At 31.4% G+C, this 20,586-nt stretch overlaps 3 protein-coding genes across 3 annotated transcripts in view; 2 read left to right on the top strand and 1 right to left on the bottom strand.

Annotated features, from left to right (window-relative positions):
• The first annotated feature begins 375 nt into the window (after positions 1–375).
• Positions 376–4,373, top strand: LOC108775794 (centromere/kinetochore protein zw10 homolog). The gene is made up of 10 exons (XM_018542241.1): positions 376–776; positions 1,305–1,507; positions 1,583–2,381; positions 2,465–2,613; positions 2,803–2,906; positions 3,027–3,202; positions 3,288–3,494; positions 3,570–3,707; positions 3,778–3,911; positions 4,117–4,373. Exons 1-10 carry the CDS (start codon positions 740–742, stop codon positions 4,327–4,329), a joined length of 2,160 nt encoding a protein of 719 aa, XP_018397743.1. The 5' UTR covers positions 376–739; the 3' UTR covers positions 4,330–4,373.
• An 815-nt stretch (positions 4,374–5,188) lies between these two features.
• Positions 5,189–6,462, top strand: dbe (KRR1 small subunit processome component homolog dbe). Its single transcript, XM_018542249.1, has 2 exons — positions 5,189–5,297; positions 5,404–6,462. The coding sequence occupies exon 2, from the start codon at positions 5,405–5,407 to the stop codon at positions 6,404–6,406; it is 1,002 nt and encodes a 333-aa protein (XP_018397751.1). The 5' UTR covers positions 5,189–5,297; position 5,404; the 3' UTR covers positions 6,407–6,462.
• A 4,514-nt stretch (positions 6,463–10,976) lies between these two features.
• Positions 10,977–20,586, bottom strand: part of Pgant2 (polypeptide N-acetylgalactosaminyltransferase 2) — a 46,793-nt gene continuing 37,183 nt past the window's right edge. Inside the window, exons 3-9 of the mRNA XM_018542247.1 lie at positions 17,327–17,425; positions 15,276–15,343; positions 14,366–14,617; positions 13,509–13,724; positions 11,956–12,175; positions 11,497–11,707; positions 10,977–11,246 (exon numbers count right to left, since the gene is read on the bottom strand). Coding sequence (XP_018397749.1) covers positions 10,977–11,246; positions 11,497–11,707; positions 11,956–12,175; positions 13,509–13,724; positions 14,366–14,617; positions 15,276–15,343; positions 17,327–17,425 — 1,336 coding nt within the window. The remainder of the gene's footprint in view (positions 11,247–11,496; positions 11,708–11,955; positions 12,176–13,508; positions 13,725–14,365; positions 14,618–15,275; positions 15,344–17,326; positions 17,426–20,586) is intronic.

The following is a 20,586-nucleotide window of genomic DNA, read 5'->3' as shown; positions in this document are numbered from 1 at the left end:
TCAGATACTTCAGATATAAGTGGAGGATCAGATCAGGATGCTTCCGAAGATAATGGAGAATAATTGCGGAGATAGTGGTAAGTGGTAATTCTTTCCAGAGGAAAGATTACAGTGCGAACAAGAGACAACAAGAGAGCGAACTATTCCAACGAATCCAACGTAATATTATGACAGGATACACACCCGTCCCCTGGCCGACTCGCAAAAGCGTGAAAGCGCGCGTTACGCGATATTTATATCCTCCGATCAGACTTGAACCCCACCACTCGCAATCAACCAATGAGCGCGCTGTGGCGCGATGCTCTGCTACAAACGCGATTCAACCTGATTCAACCTGCGCGAGCCTGCGCGAGCCTGCGCGAGCCGCGATCTGCCCAACGTGAACGATATGAGTCAATTCGGTGGTTATACTGGTTATGCTGTTGTTACTGTTGTTAGTGTCGCATGTATTTGCATCATTTTACTTCGATTGTAAAATGTGAAGCGTAACTGCATGATATAGGTACTAATTTGTTTAAAGACGATTTTCGTCCGGTCGTACGTCAAGTGAAAAAGTCGCTAAGGATAAGATTGGAAACTGACGCCCGAAATTTCCTCTAAACTCTGATATGGATTAAGGTTATAGCCGTCGACCTAGGACAATTTTGAAACTACACAAGTGTAAAAAAAACGCTTAAACATTTGACAGAAAACATCTGAATTTTAGCCTGTCACATTTCATACAAGGTTCTTGTACAACATGACTTCGTTCTTAGTGAATGTACTAGCTACAGCAGGTAGTATTTACAAATTGCCACGTTTGTAATAATTAGGCCCAATCGTCTATCAATAAATTAACTCTAATTTCAGTTTGATTTACTTTTTATATTATAATATTTATTTTTACCAATATAGATTACTATTGGTTTAATTAAATTTGTATCTTTTTTGTAGTCTTATAAAAAATTATAAAGATATTTAACAATTAAATTAAATCAAGATTAAAGTTAACCTACATTGGTAGAAAATGGACATTAGGCAGCCAGTGAATACGAAATACAATTCTGTCTTATAAATTTAAAACATTTTTCTATAGTCAGATATAGCATTTGCAGGCAATGTAGTTATACATGATATTTAGAACAAAATATGTAACCAAGGCCTGATTGCACTAACATGATTTCGATTTTAAGTGAGACTTAAAACTGTCTCTATCTCAGTCTCTCTTTCAACTTTAAAACGAGATAGATAGAGTTTTAAGTCTCGTTTAAAATCAAAGTAACATTGGTGCAACCAGGCCTAGCAGTTTTTTTTTTATCATATAGGTAAACTTGAGAAAGTAAATCTTCATAAAAATATCACCGAGATACAGAAAGAAATAACCAAATTAGAATATGAAGTTAAAGATTTTATGGATGACAATTATGTTGAGTTCAGTTCAAAATTAACAAGAGATGTACATCTAGTTAAAAAGACAGAGCAGCTGTTGGAGGAGATAGGTATTTTGCAGAGCAGAATAAATGATCAAGTATGGTTTACCAATACCTGTTGTATTAAACTTGTGATAAAACAAACATTTGATATTATTACATTTATCATATAGATCAAAATAGAATTGTCTAGTTCAACGAAGGAGTTGAAGACCCTCTCCCAGGCGTTAAAGGAATCCAGTATCAGTTTGCAACTTTCCCATCAGCTGATAAGCATACACAAATGCATAAAATCTATACAAACAACACAAAAGGAAAAACAGTACATCGATACTGCCAAAATTCTACAGCAAATACAATCTCTGCTGAATACTCATAGTCTCCTGCATGATCTCGAAATATACACTGCAATCAAGAATGAATACTGCAATCTCTCTCGTTCATGCTTGATGGAAGCCTCTGGCCTTTTACATGATCGAATCTGTTGGAGCAATGATATGAAGGAAAGCGAAACAGTTAACTCTATCTGTATTAAAAACAAATACGATGATATACAGGAATTAATGCAAGGATTAGACATTATGGGTCATTTTGAAAATGAATTAGAAGTTTTTTCTACAAAACTAATGGACTTCATAATCAAACCTATCATTTATGATCACTGTTCGGTATATGTTGTCAAGGAGAAAGAATTTACCGTCGAGATATTGGAGAAAAATAAGATGCTATGTTACAAAGGTGTACTGTACAACATGAACTTACTCTTCAAGTTTCTCCATCAACATTTAAATCTGACAGTGAACAATGAAACCTTCCTGAGAAGATTTCAACCACATTTGCTGGAAAAACTGTCACATCCTTTAATAACAGATTGCCTCTCTCACACCATTCCAACTTCTAATGCAGATCTGAAAAACTTTGAGCCTGTAGTCGAAACAATTAATGAATTTCAAAACTACTTGGTAGAAATTGGTACTTATGTTTAACTATTTTATAAGAGACAAAAGTGTATGCTATGTGTATATTACAAAAGGTTAAATGATGTATAATTTCAGGATTCCTTTCTGAGGATCAACTGTTCTTGTCAGAGTACACAAATAACATTGATAAGCTCTTCATTAATAGGATATGTCAGGATTTACTAGCCAAAGCTAGAAATATAATGAGAAAAGATTTGCATGATTCCGTTCGGTACGAGCCGCAGGTATTCACTTCACTATTGTATTAAAATGAGAAGCTTATATTCAGAACATACTTTTATTTCTACTTTTATTCCTATTTTGTAGTATATGTAACATAAACTTATATGTAGTTATTATTATAAGTGTGTTCTGAATACCAGCCATAATGTAGATTTGGTTTTTAATTGTTTTGATTTGTTTTTAATTGTTAGGAACCGCCTAAGCTTATAGATAAAGTATTCGAAAACGACTGCGAATTACCTATTGAAAAGAAGTTAAGCGATATGTCATTTCATTTACCAAAATGTCAAATAAGGTACTTGATTCGATTAATAATAGTAATGAATTTAATATGCATGAATTTTATGAATTCAAATTTTGACTTTTTCCTAGTACTCTGTGATGCTAAATATGAATAATACTAAATTCATTTTAGCAAAAGTGCACAAGAAACACTAGAATTAGCAAAAATGATATTGGACGAGGCTTGTGATAGTTCGGATGCTTGCGCTGTTAGATTATTTTATACATGTAGGAACGTATTCGAAATGTATGCTGGTTTGGTGCCTGAGCATCATAAAAAGTTCTTAGAAACAATACCGCAACAAGTTGGTAAGAATAATACATAACAGAAACGAACTAATTCTAACATGAATAAAATGAATGTTAAGTAATTATTACTGCAATTATGTTTTAGCTTTGTTTCACAACAATTGTATGTATCTTGCCCACCATCTGCTTACACTACCACATGAATACAGAAATAAATTGTCAAAAATTGTACAAAAATTGAATTTAACTTTTGCTGATCAAGTCACGATACTTCGAGATGTTGGGTCACAATGTTTCCTAGATCATATGAGATATCAAAGGAATATTATCTTTGATATCATTAAAGATTCAGGTTTATAATTTACTTATTAACTACGAAGAAACTTGAAGATGGAAAAAGATTTAGCTAAAATTTGTTTATAATTAGGTTTCTCAGGATTAAGCCAAGCGCCTCAGTTAGATCCTAGCACCGAACGTGCATTAAGACAATGCATTAGACAATTGGAACTATTGAAGACCGTATGGTTGGATGTGTTGCCTATAAATATCTACTGTAAAACTGTTGGTTAGTTTTTCTATTCATCAAATTCTTTATTGTTGTATTTTAACGAATTTTTAATTTTTTTACATTACAGGATGTATAACGAATTCTATGATTGACGATTTAATAACGAAGGTCATATCTGCCGAAGATATTCCTATTGATGTTGCGACAGAACTGGTAACTTTATTTAATATGGTTGTAAAACGAATGCCGCAGATATTTCCTGTAAGTATAAGATTTAAAAAAAAAAAATTTAAAAAGATAAAGTATATCGGTATACAAGAAGTTTAATATGATATAAATTTTTATTGCATTTAATGTCGTACATTTGATATGATAATGAGTTGCTCGAGATAGTAGCATTCCAACTGGTTCCTGTAAAAGTTAAGCCATAACAACATTATTCTGCTTAACGTTTTTCATTTTATAGGATCAACAGATTCAACATCATGTACGTAAATGGAAGAAATTTTTGGAGCTTATTAAGTTACTTGGTGCGTCATTGAAAGAAATCGAATTTAGATGGGGAAATGGAAAAGGACCATTAGCACAGGAATTCACTGCTCCACAAGTTAAACAATTGGTCCGTGCAATCTTCCAGAATACGGACAGAAGATCTAATCTTTTAGCCTCTATAAGATAAAAATGTAAAATACAAAATTTCAAATACATATAAATAATATATAATAAAATAAATAAATAATTAAGTTTGCACCATATATGCTTACGTTCTGTATTAAAATTGAATATGGAAAATAGCTCAAAACGAAATCAACTAAAGAGAAGATAGTCATGTAATTTTATATACTTTTGTATAAAAAATAAAAAAATACAGTATACCTCTCTCTGATTAAAAATAAAAAAAGTACAATACCTGTATCATCATACATATACGTACACCCGTACGTAAATACACACGTACGCCTTAATATGCACACAGGACGTCATTAAAAATTTTATTTTTCAATTATTTATTTAAAATTAAAATATGTGAAATTGATATTGCGTAAAAAATTAAATTTTAAATATTAAAATGAAATTGACAATTATAATTAAAGCATTTAATAATTTAAGTTCTGAATATATAACTAATGATCAACAAAATTTTTTATTAATGTTAAATGGTTTTTAATAAAAAATATTGTAATAATATACTGAAAAAATATATTATTTAAATATTTTTATATAATAATTAAATACATTTTTTAAATATAAAAATTACATTATTTTGATGCTGTGTGATTCTTGAAGACAGAGAAGTTGGCATATATTTAAAACGCAATTTTACGATGATAGTGCGTATTTAAAATATAATTCACATTACTGTATAGTTTCAACATTGAAACACATTCTGAATATAAGCTAGAAACTATATTCGTATATATGAAAATTAAATACCAACATCATTTTTATAAAATAATGTGAACTACGTATCACATTTTCGACACTGTCGATAAGATCGTAGTGTCGATGCACAGTCGATACATTTGGTGTATATTGTTCAAAAGTTATACATAACCTAAAAGATTACGCATGGTTCGTACGCAAGCAAGGTTTTTAGACGTCCATCCAGCATCCAGGTGATTAAGAAGAATAAAAAAAAAACAAAAGGTAAGATTAAATTCTATTAATTTCTTTTATTCGAAAAATATTTAAAAAAACGAACGCTTTTACAGTAGTGACATTGTATTCTCGATCATTTTTTGAATCGCACTAGAATGAATAGCTCGAAGAAAACGCAAAAGACCGGCCCGATCGACAATGCATGGTCGTTGAAAATACCAGAATTTAAAGAAGAGGATAATCCACATCGTCTTCTCGTGGAAAGTTCATTTGCGACAATGTTTCCAAAGTACCGCGAGCAATATTTAAAGGAACATTGGCCTCTGATTCAAAAAGCGTTAGCCGAGTACCACATCAAGGCTGAGCTGGATCTAATTGAAGGAAGCATGACAGTGAAGACTACAAGGAAGACTTGGGATCCATATATAATCATCAAAGCACGCGATGCGATCAAGCTTATGGCTCGTTCAGTTCCTTTTGAGCAGGCTGTTAGAGTTCTCCAGGATGACATCGCCGCAGACATCATAAAGATATCCTCCTTTGTCAGAAACAAGGAGAAGTTTGTCAAAAGGAGGCAAAGGCTTATTGGACCAAATGGATGTAGTCTGAAATCCATTGAACTGTTGACTAATTGTTATGTTGTGGTTCAAGGCCAAACTGTTTCAGCACTGGGACCTTATAAAGGTGTACAACAAGTAAGAAAAATAATAGAAGATACTATGAAAAATGTTCATCCAGTTTATAGTCTCAAGACATTGATGCTTAAACGAGAGCTTTCTAAAAATCCAAAATTAAAGAATGAAAATTGGGAACGATATCTTCCTAAGTATAACAGCAAGAATATAAGTAAGCGCAAAGAACCAATGAAAAAGAAGGAGAAGAAACCGTACACTCCATTCCCACCACCTCAACAAGAAAGCAAAATTGATAAGGCAATGGCATCTGGTGAATACTTCTTAAAGGAGGAACAGAAGAGGGCGAAGAGAAAGAAGGAACAGGAAGCGAAACACGAAGAGGCAACCAAGAAGAGACAGGAGCGTAGAGCACAAGCATTTGTACCACCTGAAGAAAAACCTGTTGAAAGTGAAACTGCAAAGACTGACATAGACATTGCTGAAATAAAAAAGAAAGTTCAAAAAGGATTGATAAAGCGTTAAACAAAATAATACATGTGGTCATTTTTTTAAACATTAATGACACAGTATGAGATATAAAGAGATGTAAGAAATTAAGTTGTTACACAAATATATATATCTACGGAAATATATTCCGTTATTTTATTAGAAAAACTCATTTTTATATAATTATTGTATTATCGCATTCTTAACATGTATATATATATATATATATATAATTATTTTACATTTGCAAAATATATATAGAGCAGAGGAAATTCCAATTCAACATTTTGAAGATAAATATACCTAGAATACATATTTTTCAATATCTTTCCTTGCTAAATCTTACAGAATATATTCCGCATATTTTAAAAATATGAAACAGAATTTTAAAGAATGATTTCGAAAATTATTTATCATGTTTTTCTGTTTTTTTAAGTTCTACTTTTAATTCTTCTTAGTTTTGATCAGAATATTTTATTCCAAGTATATAATATCTTCAATATGCACCTTGCATGATTCAATGCAAACGCCATTTCAAATCCTACAGCAAAATTATTGTAATTTGAAAGTAGCGGATGCCGAACTGACACTTGTTTCTTGATATCTAAAATTGCTCTTATCAGACAAAATATTGCACTAATGCATCGTATTTATATATGACAAGAATGTAAATGCTCGTTCAATGTACAGCGTTCTTATTCTATCGGCACCACAATTTCGCTTCTCGAGTATAAATTTTCATATTATTGGACACATGAATATTAATATTGATTGGTTATCCGCTATATATATAAATTATAAGATTGAGAGTCGCCCAATATTTTACATTTTTACCGATCTTGGAAGTACGCGACATTCGTTAAATTGTATTTATATGCATTATAAATATATGTATATGTATATATAATTTTTATTTACAGATACACGAAGTACGATTGTATGTGGCGATTCTTTTTTTTACGAGAAATTTACGCACTGAAGCGGTATATAAGTATTCACACTGATAGTGAAAGAAGCTATATGAAATAAAGCCTTGTCCAAAAATATTAAGCATCTATATTTTTTTAATTTAAATATACATAAGTTTGAAGGACTCTTGAAACAAAAGTAATTTATAGTATAAATGCCATAAATAAATTTTTTAGATAAAATTTAAATAATGATTAACAAGCCTAATATTTTTGGTTAAGGCTTTGTAGGCAGGACGGGAGGAAGATAAACAATAAAATATACATAATTATTTACAACAATTCTTATAGATTATATGAAACATAGTTAAGTATCATGGATCTGTATTTTTATGCAGTCATACACATAAATTCGATATTCTGTTGTTTTCTGCATATTTTTTTATAATAATTTTATATATAACATAGATCAAATCAAATCAAATTTTTTTCTTGATAAAAGAACGATATTAACTATGAGTTGGAAAGCGCAGTTTTATTTAGCAATTAACACAGGCACTGTAACTTTCTCTAATTGTCAGATTTAATTGCCAAAGCATTTGATATTAAAAGTTAAATATTCCGTTAATTAAGCTTAAAATTATTTCTCTATTGAGCGATGTCCGCCTTAAAATTATCTGAAAACAAAGTTTCTACGTACGCTGAAGTTGAATACAGCAAAATCCTTTAATTCCAATGTTAACTAACTCCGTAATTATACCTCCTTTTCAATCTTGTACTAAAGGAAAGTTGACTCAGTCGGAATCCTTCAAAGAATCTGCAGTCGAAAGGAAACGCGAAAACGATACGCGTATAGGAATATTTTGTGTACATATTTACTATCTACGTATATATCGCTGTGTGTCAGTTCTGATTAAAGAAAGACGCTCTAAACATGCTTATTGTGATAATAAAATGATAAAAATCAGCAATTTTTTGACATTTTGATTTTTAAAAGCGGCTCGCGAGATCATTATATCGCAATCGTTTAATTAGGGCATGGCCAAATATTATATCTACATTAAAAGTATAATCGTTCTACGCATACAATATCGATATCAAAAGAATGTCTTAACAGATTTTGCTACACACACAGTTAGCGTAGATGTAATATGGATGCCCGTATTATATACAAAAGTTTATACGATATTATTCATTTCACTTCGCGATATTTATAGTCCGAACGCGAAGAGACGGCAGTAAGACATTATCGTCGGAAAGTATAAGTGTACAAAAGATCGTGTCTGCTAAGGTGTATTGTTATAATTAGTTACATCAGTTTCGATCTTGATTTTCACTTAACACATTGTAGGTAAGTAATGGATTCATACGGCGCTGCCGTTTTATTTTAAATTCGGTTTATCCTCTTGAGAAAGAATTTTCGTTTTTTATAATTTCATTTTTACTGAGAAATCGAACCTCTAATATTGACTATTATTAATATAAATTCCAACATTAGAAAAGAGCTGAAAGACTTAAGAATTAATATAGGTCTTCAAAAAGTATAAATTCAAATTTTTGAAATGGTATTACCGAGCTACAATATGTTAAGTTCACATATATCCCACAATTTTCGTTTATTTGCACAACCAAGTAAGTATATAATTAGTTATAAAAATAAATCTCTTTTTTACGCATGCTTTTAAAGGAAAAGCATTTTGTTCATCGCATTTGTTATTTGATTGAGAATTTTCGCGGATTTAGATACGCCGTGTATACTAAGATTAGATAAAAAGAATACGCATTGCATAAACCTAGCATTGATTTTGGGCCCGGTTAAAATAGCAATTTCAATCACTGCGAAGTATCCGTATTTTAGAACAATTGCAAAGCGTCTTTCAAATTCTTTAAATAGATACGAAAACGATGTATACTTCATTAAAATTTATTAAAATTGAGTGTTTTTAATTAAACGGTGTAATATATATCGATAACATAATATAATAATAATTGTCTCTGTACGTATATAGTCTTAAATAAATAGCAAAAAACTTTCGCGCGATCTGCATAAAAGCGTAATCTCAAAATGGTATTTGTGATAAAATTATCAATTATTTAAAACAAATAAAGCCAAGTGTAAAAGCTTTGGCTTATTTATTTAAAAAAATGCACGTAAATAAATACATAAAAAAAGATGAATTGCCCTCGATTAAACACTCAAGTACATATCGTACTAAAAACACCTCGATATCACTTTTATTAAATCTTTTTTATGGATTTAATAAAAACATACATAAGAAAGACATTGTCAGTTTATATTGCACTAAAAAATAAATTAAATGTTCTAATTCTATTTTGAATGCCCGAATTTCTAATCAACTTTTTTGTTGCATAAACTCTCTTGTTTTTGATTATTATGTACAATATATAAAAAAAAGAAATTCGACTTCGTTATTCTTTTATCATTCTTTTAGTAATAGTTAAATTGTATCAGTTAATTTTCATTCAAAGCATTACTAGTTTTTATAAATTCGCTTTCAATCTGTCCTTTCAATTTCCAATATTAGTTGAAAAATAATGATATAATAATTATAAATTGATTATTATATAATTCAATTGAATACATAAATTATATTAGCGAGAGTACTAAAAAAGCTCTTTGTAAAGTACTTATTTCTATATTCTGTATGAATTTTGACAAGATATTGTGAATATTGAAGAATTAGTCGCTCATACGTAATATATTATATATATTTCTTTCAACCTTTGGGTAATGATTTTCCCCAAGTATGTAGTATGATTTTTTTTCCTAGAGAAATGAATATCTGATAATTATAAAATATGTATATGATAATTCATTGCGTATGCATTTCCAATTATTCATTAATTTTTTCTTTTACATAAAAGCTCAATTTTTTATAATACTTTAAACTTAAAAAATTAGAAATTTCTATAGATTTCTTATAGATTTCTTCAAAGTTAAAATAATTTTTGTTTGTTTAAATCAATCGTACTATGTATAAAGTATCGCAATTTGTAAATTCGATATTTAAAACAGTATGCATATCGGGTTGTAGTACCAAATCTTACACAACGTCCATTTGCATCACCGTTCATACACACGCTTCCATATTTTTTATATATTATATTATAAATAATTTTACACTTATCACACATCGATCGCGAGACATCACCTTATCAGGTTAATCTTTTGTCATTGTAAAAGTAGGATGATCTAGTGCCTAAAAAAACGATCGGAAGCGATAAAATTCTTATAGGTATATGTAGAAACTAAAGATTGTTGATGAGTTATATATACCAAGCAGTCTTAAAACTTGTTTCACTTTCTTTTGCGAAATTATTTCCGTTTTAGCGTGTACCACTTTTTGTAGCATCATCAGAAGGGACTCCTTAGATTTCTTCTATCCAAATGTACCATCATTCGAGCCTTAACTGACAAACGTACAAGTCAGTGTGGTGAAATAGGATTCTTCATCGATGCCGCATAAAAGAGATCGTGAAGAGCCACAATTGCGATCGCGAATATTACATCGGTCTACGATAAGTAATCGCTCAAATCGATCCGTTTACGCGCAGACAGCCAGTCCCAATATAATGCACTTCTGACGTGGTTTACTTTGTTATACAGTGATCACATCTTGGTGCGTAGTGATAAGAGAGTCCGCGGGTGAATAACGTGTTCACCGCAACCATATCAGCTAGTGATTGTGATTGTAGAGATGCCACCTCTGCGTTTCTGCGTTTGAGTCGCACTTCTCCGCCGTGATACCACGTTGCGCGTGATATCTCGAGTCCACACACACGGGGATTCTGGTATGGCGTATCAGACCACCCTCCAAATGTCGCCACTTCTGGTTTTCGCTGCCATCGCAGATTTGCATTAACAGCGTCGTACCCTTGGCGTACACCGGTAAGGTCAGGCAGAGATCGTGATGCTTGATCAGGCCGTCCTTCGTGAGGCCCCATTCCTACAAAACATGTTGGTTTTGTAAAATTGTTTAAAATAATTAGTTAGTAGGCAAACTATTAGCAGAATGTCAGCAAATTGGCAGCAATTTCAATTAGAAAAAGTTAAAAAATTTGGTATCATTTAAGGTTCTACCAGCAGAGCTTGTGTAACAGAATTTGTTAGCAAATGTTTTACAAAATTTGTTCAAGCATACTGATTAGATCTCAATTATCATTTAATCCCATTTAGTGTAATTAAAACATACTCACCTGGTTGCCACCAGTGTCATGACAAGGATAAAGACCAACGTTTCCATCGAGAAGATGGCCCATGCTATCTAAACAGGCGGTACCCTGTTTTAAAGATCCTCCTGGACCACCCTCACTCGTAGGTATAACTAATTCGGGGTATACGTTCTTCAAATACCAACTGAAAGGCTTGCAATGTAGTCTTCGTTTTAGTTCCATTCTATCTTGTATGCTGAAAGACATAATGGTTTCGTATGATTAACATAATTTTATATTCTTCAAATAAACATATTGTCTTTAACTTAACAAATATACCTAAACTACAATTTGGAATTTAAAAAATATAATTGTTACGCGTATCCATGTGTTTGATATATCACAAACTTTGATGTGGTGTTAAATAATAAATACGATTAAATGGAGGAAAATCGGAGTATTGTCTAAAGTTTAAATGAGACGTCAGTGCGCATCCAGACTTACTTTCCATAAGGGATGTTTCGTGCTAACGGTACAGCGTTGTAGTAGAACTGCTTGTAGTCGTCCATCCATACTTCGGCGGCGCGCCTTGTGTTTCGAGCAAACACGTTTCCGCTGCCTCCGGGGAACGAGTAAGGATGACGTTTACGAAATACATGGCCCACACGTGAGCACGGGATAATCTCCAAGCTGCCACCGCATTGCCACACACGGAACGATATTTCTGAAAGAAAGTTACAAGTGCACGCAGTAAGTACGAATGTTGAACGTGAGAACAGAGGTGCCAAGGATATAGCAAGAAAAAATGCACAAATTTCCTTCTATATCACATTGCCTCATATTCTTCCTTTTCTCCAGATTGTGTATTACAGATTAAATATTTAAAAAACGTTAAAAAATATCTGTTAATTTCTATATAAAAACAGATTATATTATCTATGATATATAAATAAAGTAAAAGTTATGCTATTTTCTAAAAAAAATCTGTATAAAATTACATTTAAAAATATACATTTTACGGATAGGTACAAAGTTTTGTTAGCTATTGAAAAATACTATTTTAATGCAGAGATTTCATCAAAGTTATGCTAAACTGAAATAGCGTTAGACTTTTCCAAAGAAACTCAACAATTTCTCTTCTGTCCGAAATGGGGTCGTAGTTATTTCTAACTTCACACTTTCGACATATATTGGTTTGCTTGCCGTGTTTTCCACAAAGTTCTTACAAACTGCACACAAGATGGTAGTTTCTGTCAAAGAGTTCGTTTCCTTCGTACTTGAAAAGTGTAATAACAGATACAATACTTTTCTGATAACTTTCAAGGGAAGAGTTCTGCGACACACATTAATTTTACATATGTTATATTTTTAATTAAACATTTGTATATAAGTCTCTTATTTAAAACTGAATTTCAAAGAAAAAATTTTAATATAAAATTATCTTATAAAGTGTTTTTATGAAATACAAAATTAAATAAACATTGTTTATTATGTGCAATGAATAGAAATTGTATTGAGGAAGCAACCGCAATTCTCTGCAAACTTTCAAACTGAGTTATTTTCAAGCATTTATTTGCACAGCTGTCGGATACAGTGATGAATGAGCTAATATTTACACTGGTATGATGCTTTTTAATAAAATTTAATGGGAAGCACTCATTAAAACTTGTTGAGAAATTATAACTTTCAACTGTATATTGATCCAATAAAAAGTTTATTCTGCTGCAAAATATTCATCATGAGTTGCGCGTGCCTGATAACAAAGTTTTTGTAAAAGTACATTGGCCACCACAATGCAATATCTTTCGAAGCATATTTACAATTTTATTAAAATAAAATAATATTACCTTTACAAAATGGATATGAGAGAATATAAATATATCAATACATAGTGCTGATGCAAAACTATTCAAATAAAATATTTTTACATATTCTGTAAAAGTATTGTATAATATAACACGATTAAAAGAATTTAATTATACACAAGAATGTACGTGCAGCTCTTCAAACTTTCCAAATACTTTGTACTTTGTACATAAAACTGTAAATAGTCTTACCGAGATTTTCGCCGCCCCAAACATCCATCTGAGTATCGTATTTGCCGAGTTTCTCAAAGTACGCTTTGTTGATGACAAATAGTCCACCAGCAATCATAGGGGTTCTAATAGCTTGTGTCGGATCCTTTTGTCTCGCCTGTCGTTCCGTCTGGCTGAGATATTCCCATTTAAAGACTAAACTCCAATCGAAACCACCCCTGAGATCGGCGGAAGCTCCTAGAAACGAGATAAAATATGTCTTTCGTTCGGATATTTTAAATTATTTACAACATAGAATACAAATTATCGTTGTACACAGAGAAAAATAGTTAAAAAAATTTTATTTTACAAAGATTAGTAAAAAATTCTAGCTATTTTTGCTATGACAAACATTACTTGCCTAAAAGTAAAATCAGTAGTGTAAAATAAAAAGTACATTACAATTAAGGAGGCAAATACGCCGTGCAGAAGTCAGAAAAAATAGAAGGAATGGGGATAATTTTCCGGCAACTACTCTGTTACATGCCTTTACATTATATTAGTATTATGTTATGATTTCAGGTTTTTATTGATAGTTACAACTCACAATAATTTCGATTTGTCACTGTAATAAGTAGCGTCATCATAAAGTACATTATAATTAACATAAAACGATTATTGTAGGATGTGTAAAAGACTTAGTGGTTATTTCATGATACATATACTAGCTATACGACGATTGTTGATTTACCAGAAAAATAAAGTAAATTTTACATGAGTGGTCCCTATATGAACCTGTCAATTCCATAAACTTTACTAGAATTTTAGTTACTTTATACTTTTCTCTACATAGACACATGCAATTTTAGAGAATGTCGATTTCTACTATTGATATTCACCGATATATTGGAAAGTATCCATGCTGATTACATCGATCACAGGACATACTACTCGGGTTGGGTCTTCAGCCACTCTTTCCAAGAGTGGTTCGAGCCAATCGGCATTGCATTCACAATGCGAATCTAAAAACGTTAATACATTCGCGGTAGCTGCATCTGCACCGCGGACACGAGATCTCATTAGGCCTTCTCTCTTCTCATTTCGGATCACACGAACTTTATGAATTCGCGATAGCTCTTCGCCATCCTCCGCTGCAAATAGATCAATCAATTTTTATTGCCATATGACATTTTTAATTTTACACTAATTTAACTCAACTTGTGTTTTATTGTAAAATACTTATTATTCTGAAAATGTTGTTATCCGTTTGTTATTTCGATCAAAGCCATCAAATATAATTTTTTGTTAAACAAAGATTAATTCCAGATTGTAAGTAAATTAAGCATGTAAAAAAAGTTAAAATTCTAAAATCATAATTTAATGACATTCTGTTTAGAATAGTAAACGTTATATATAAGTGATGAAATAGTCACAAGTTATCTTTTAATGATATTAAATGTGATATTAAATGTAATATATCTATAATATCAAATATAATTTTCTGTAATTGTGTTTAATATTACATTAAACACAATTATATAGATATACATATAATTAAAATTTTAATTACATTAAATTGCATTATACTATATGTAATATTATCTTCGTAGTGACTTGATCCGCGGTGAGTAATTCACTCGTTCCTAACTCTGTGTATCAGATATTATAATAGTTCATTTTATATTGTATTGATTGTTCATTATAGTTTATAAATTAACTAAAGAACATAATTTAAAATCTGCTTAAAAAGAAATAATATTACATTTTTCAAAAACTCGAACTAATTAATTAATATATAAAACTACTTACGATGATCGCTGAAATCGTCCACTAAAATGATTTCCTTGATTAAATGTTCGGGACTTCTGTTTAGCACACTAAAAGCAAAAGTAAAACTTCAAAGTTAAATCGTATTATAATCTTTTATCAATACATTTACCAATACTACTATTATTTTAACGTTTTTACTATTTTATAATTTCAGAAATTTTGTAGATAATTTAAATAAGATTAAATAATTAAATCTAAGAAATGTTACATAGCAATTGTTTTATCAATTTTTTTCATTGTATACATTTTACTGTTAATTACAGTAATATTTTATTAAATGTTAATATTGAAATAAGATCAATTTTTAACGTAATACGCTTTTTCTTGAGATTCGATTTAAAAGCCCGATATGCCATTTCTTTACTGAATTACTATCATTCACTTCTATATAAATTTTTCCGGACGATTAACGTCGAATAAACTGAGATTAAGAGAAGAACAGAAGCTTCGGGAATTGTCCCATTGAATCTTTTATCAAAGTTTCGAGGACTTAGTGCACCACTTGTCCCTTGTTTGAACGTTCTCGTATTGCCCCGTCCCATTCTGTTCGTGAGTTTAGAATTAAGAGGATTGTGTGTCGCAAATAATTAGAGTTCTTTCCAATTAATTAAAACCATCTCCTTATATTAATGGAAAAAGTTTAACTTTATGGTTATTTCTTAAGTTGATCGTAAATGTCAATAATTTTATCGTAATTGTATTGATAAAACAATAAAATATTATTTTATAAAAATTTCTTTTCGGTTGTTAAGATATCGTGTATATCGCTTAATGTTTAAAAGAACTTTGACAAGATGTGAAATCGATCGTGCAGAATTTCGTGCGTCGCATCGAGATGGTGGTAAAATGTGGCCTCGTCGCGGTAATTAAGACTTCCTTTTAATTTCATCGACCTAACGCGATAGAGCCGATATATTTTCTTGACGCCGCCATGTTACAGACTTAAATAAATTTTCCGACTCTTGCCTGCTTCCTTCTTCCGGTTCGACGAGAGAACTTCGAGCAACTTTTGCACGGAGGTTACCTCCGGCGAGTAATGTGGCTCGTACTTTCCTTTACTCGGCGGGATGTCGCGTAATAAAAAAAAAGCTTTAATTAATACAAGGCGCTTATGAGAAAACGTAGTGATTTATGCTTCTAAATAGACGATAAATGATACTAATAAAATAGACAGAATTAATTAAAAGTATGTACAAAACGAAATATTTTAGTCGCTGAAGTTGAAGAATAAAATTGGAAGAATTGCGTAGTTAAGGGATCGAAACCTAGTAAAGCCATAAACCTCTGAAAAATCTACTATTCTTTTCGGTTCATTTATTCTTCATTACATAAAAAAGTAAGATGCTTTAAAAGAATATAAATATAAGTTGAAAGTTTCACACATTTGTAATTTTAACAAATTAAAAATTGAAACGAGATTAATTAAACCATCATTAGCCAACTTTGTATTAACCATCAGAATAAAAAATCAAAATGATTTTTTTCCGTATATATTCTGACGCTCTTCTTATATTGAAGATCTTTCGAATTCTTCGGTACGTCACGTCTGTGTGTACAAGCGCATAATAAACATGATGAATAAAACGATGGAACGACGATTAGGAAATTCCATTGCTATCGGCCATTTCCGACTCGAATTGAGAATCCTCACGCGCTTCCCGCAACCCGTTGATGCATCGAGAATTGAAGATCGCCATGTTGTACGTACCATCTATCTACGATCGCATGAGAATTTGCCCATTGACAATTACTTTACATTTGATTACAGAGATATTTGCATATTTTTTTTGTATTAATACAGTCTTTATTTGCGGAATTTATTCAATCCTTTTGTTCTTACAAAATTGTTTGTTTTTACAAATAAATTTTATTTCTTTTTTAAACAAAAAAGAAATATGTAAATTTATTTATGTGTTTATTTTATTTACGTTTAAAATATGTAAAATAATAAAAAGCTAAAAAATAATAGATTTAAATGTTGAGCGTAATTGTTTCACATTTTACGTAAAACAAAGTTGTTTCTAACTTACCTGACGACAGTTCTGAGTAGCGTAGACCGTGCCTCGTTGTGGAAAGTAATTATAACGGAAGTCGGTGGCAGATCCTGTCTCCATTGTTTCATCCTACACCTGTAACGAGAAAATTGTATAATTATAGTAGTTGCTTGGATATCATAGATAAATTTATATAGATGGTATATATATATATATAAATTAAGATTAATGAATGAATAACAAGACTCTATATTTATCACATTTATATTATTAGTGTAATACAGATGTTGTTCTTTAATCTTTCAATACAGATTTACCGAATATACAAACAATAATAAACATAGCAATCATTAATCGTGCGCGCGCGCGCGCGTAAAAATAAAAACAACAAACAATTCTAGAATAAAATTCATAAAAATCTGCAATTTTGTCGTGGGATTAACGTTATGTTGTCAGGCAAATGGCCAGCGTTTCCATTATCGCGAGACTGATTTTTCAATACAATATTAGATTTCAGTAATATCGTTTAACCCTCAAACTGCTTCAGTGAATCACATTTTTGCGTACTAACGTGCTTATCAATATGTTCTACGAAATTATTTTTCGATTTTATGGTTAACAACGGATAACATCGCATTAGTAATTAACGTTTCAATATTAGCTGTAGCTTCAATTGATGTAATTATGTTATCAGTAAATATTGATTGCTTATCACTGTTTATATATGCAATTTCAGCAAAGTTTACATAAAATCAAATGACTATATTTTCGGATTAATGACTAATTAAAATACAATGTGAACGGGAATGCAAAAGCAATATTTGGTTTTTTAATATTTTTTTTATCATTATGGCCGTAATAAAAAGAAAAGAAAAAAAAATCGAAATAGTGATAACCGTGGACTTGAGAAGTGGCCTAACTGCTAGAAGTTACGCTTGAAGAGAAGAAAAGAGAAGATAAAGAAAGAACTAAAAGGACGATCCCATTTGGGGTACTGAGCTGGCGCACAGAGAGGGTACATAAACGCGGCCAGACGACCAGAACGATCCCAATATGTCAGCCCCTCTTTGCCGAGATAAACTCGCGGGACGTGAGTTGAATGCAGTTATCTCGGTGCATAGGTGCGCGAATGCACTTTTTCGCACCGTCGCGCGTCAAACGAGATCGCGAAAATTTTGCACCACCGTCGGAAGCTACTACCTCTCGTATGCGAGACATCGCTGCTGGATGGAAAGATGACCGGTAAACACGTGACTGCGATTTATTCATCCCCAAAGAGAGTCAAATACGGTCTTTTTGAAATAAAACAACGCGACATTTTGTGTATTGCAAGAGGAATATACTATAATACCATCTACGCGTATTTTGCACTATGTAAAACGGGATTAAGATTTCTTTAGCTATTTATTGATCTCAATTCTCTGTAATTATATTTTTACTCCCTCCGACTGCAATTAGGATCTTTTTTGTCCAATCCAAGTTTTTTTTAACGTTCTAGGTTAGATTTTTAAATAAATGTGGAAGAGAGTTCAAAGTTATTTTTCGACATCTTGTAATCTTACGAAATTTCTCCCTTTTTTATTTCAGAGAAATTTGAATAAAATTTTCTCAAAACGAGCTCAAATTGCAAATGGAGAGTTAATCAACACCATAAATAATTTGTACTGTAATCTAATTAGCCATATTTAACAAGTAATTAGTAAAATACTCTGCTATAGATTTAATCTATAGCAGAGTATTTTTAATGCTGTGTTGTCAATTATCACTTCACTAAATTACAAGTCAAAGTTTTATTCATCGTTATACTTTTATTCAGGTGTAATCAGGCGACTCGACGAGTGACGGACAAGTTCGGTAATGAGTAATTTAGATATTCATCACCGTAGTTATCCTCTTTCAGACGCCTCCGCTTCGTCGCTTCGCTCCCCGAGGCGGTGCAGGAAAATCGACAAATTAATTCGGGAGACCATAATTCCACATTAAAGTCAGTTAGTCTCTACGGCGTCATGTTTGCCGACAACAAAATTGTGCGCGCGAGCCTTAAAGCAACTCCGGCAGATGAGACGAATCATCCGGACGGTTTAATTCGAAACTTCAATTTAGGATCCACTCCGCACCACTATCCGCTAAAGTGGATAACGCGCGGCCAGTCTGTGCGATTTTATTGAACGCTCGATCGCATATACGATGTTTCACGAGCACATGTGTATGTACATGCTTGCGAATTGACCATTGTCAGAGAATGCGTCCTACAAGATAGAAAGAGAGAAGGAAAGAGAATGGAATGCATCTGTGAAAGCAGTACAGAGTATTGCAATTAAAATAAATCGATAGCAATTATTATCCTGTAAAAAGTGATTGATTTGAAGAAATAATATCCAATAATATTGATTTTTTAAATAAATATATATAATCCGTTCGATCATTTTCCAAAATAATTATTGCTTTAGCAGTAAGATACATTAAGATTATTTTTGTTAAAAACTTGGAATCTATTAAGCATAAATAAAGAAGTTTACATTCTAGATTAGCTCTAAATCAAGCACAATAAATTTTTATTACAAAAATCATAACAATATAACATCATAATTTATTATTGGAAATATAATGTTATAATTTATTCTAATTTTTAATTTTGTATTTCTTGCATTCTATTGAAGTGCTTAAAGATTAAGATGTTTGTGTAAAAGTGGCAACTGTGAGCGTAAAAAAAAGACCAAAAAAATGCATAAAGGACACAAAACGAAATTAGGACGTAACGTTTCGGTGCTTTACGAAAGTAGAGTCTTTTTTCCTCGAAAAACCTCCGTACGTTGCACGCTTCGTGAACGAACTCGCACGGAACTGGATATTAAATTTTTAATCCATCACCGAAGTGAGAACAAATATTCCGGAGCAAAAAAGCAGTACCAAAAACGCGACAATTGAGTTTCTGCTTTCAATTCAATTTAAGTGATTATTTAAGTGTGAGTTATTTTTATCGTGATTTATTCTTTTAAAAAATGGCTGTATACTAATCCTAGTAAATAAAGATGAAATATACACACACACAAATCGAAAAATATATATATGATTCTTATTTAAAACCTTAATATAAGTGCAATACTATTACTTTAATATAACGTAACATCAAAAATAGTTACTACTAGAAGTGGTAGTGGTACACAGGGTGTTCCATAATAACCGCAGAAGCCGGCACGTACATATTCCTCATAAAAAAGTGAATTTTTAATTCAATTTCATAATTCTCAGTTTAATAAAAACAAGATCGAATTAAGTACCAATTTATTACTTAT

Source organism: Cyphomyrmex costatus, unplaced genomic scaffold (assembly GCF_001594065.2).
Source record: "Cyphomyrmex costatus isolate MS0001 unplaced genomic scaffold, Ccosl1.0 scaffold32, whole genome shotgun sequence".
NCBI classification, from domain to species: domain Eukaryota; kingdom Metazoa; phylum Arthropoda; class Insecta; order Hymenoptera; family Formicidae; genus Cyphomyrmex; species Cyphomyrmex costatus.
This window is presented reverse-complemented; position numbering and strand designations above follow the sequence as displayed.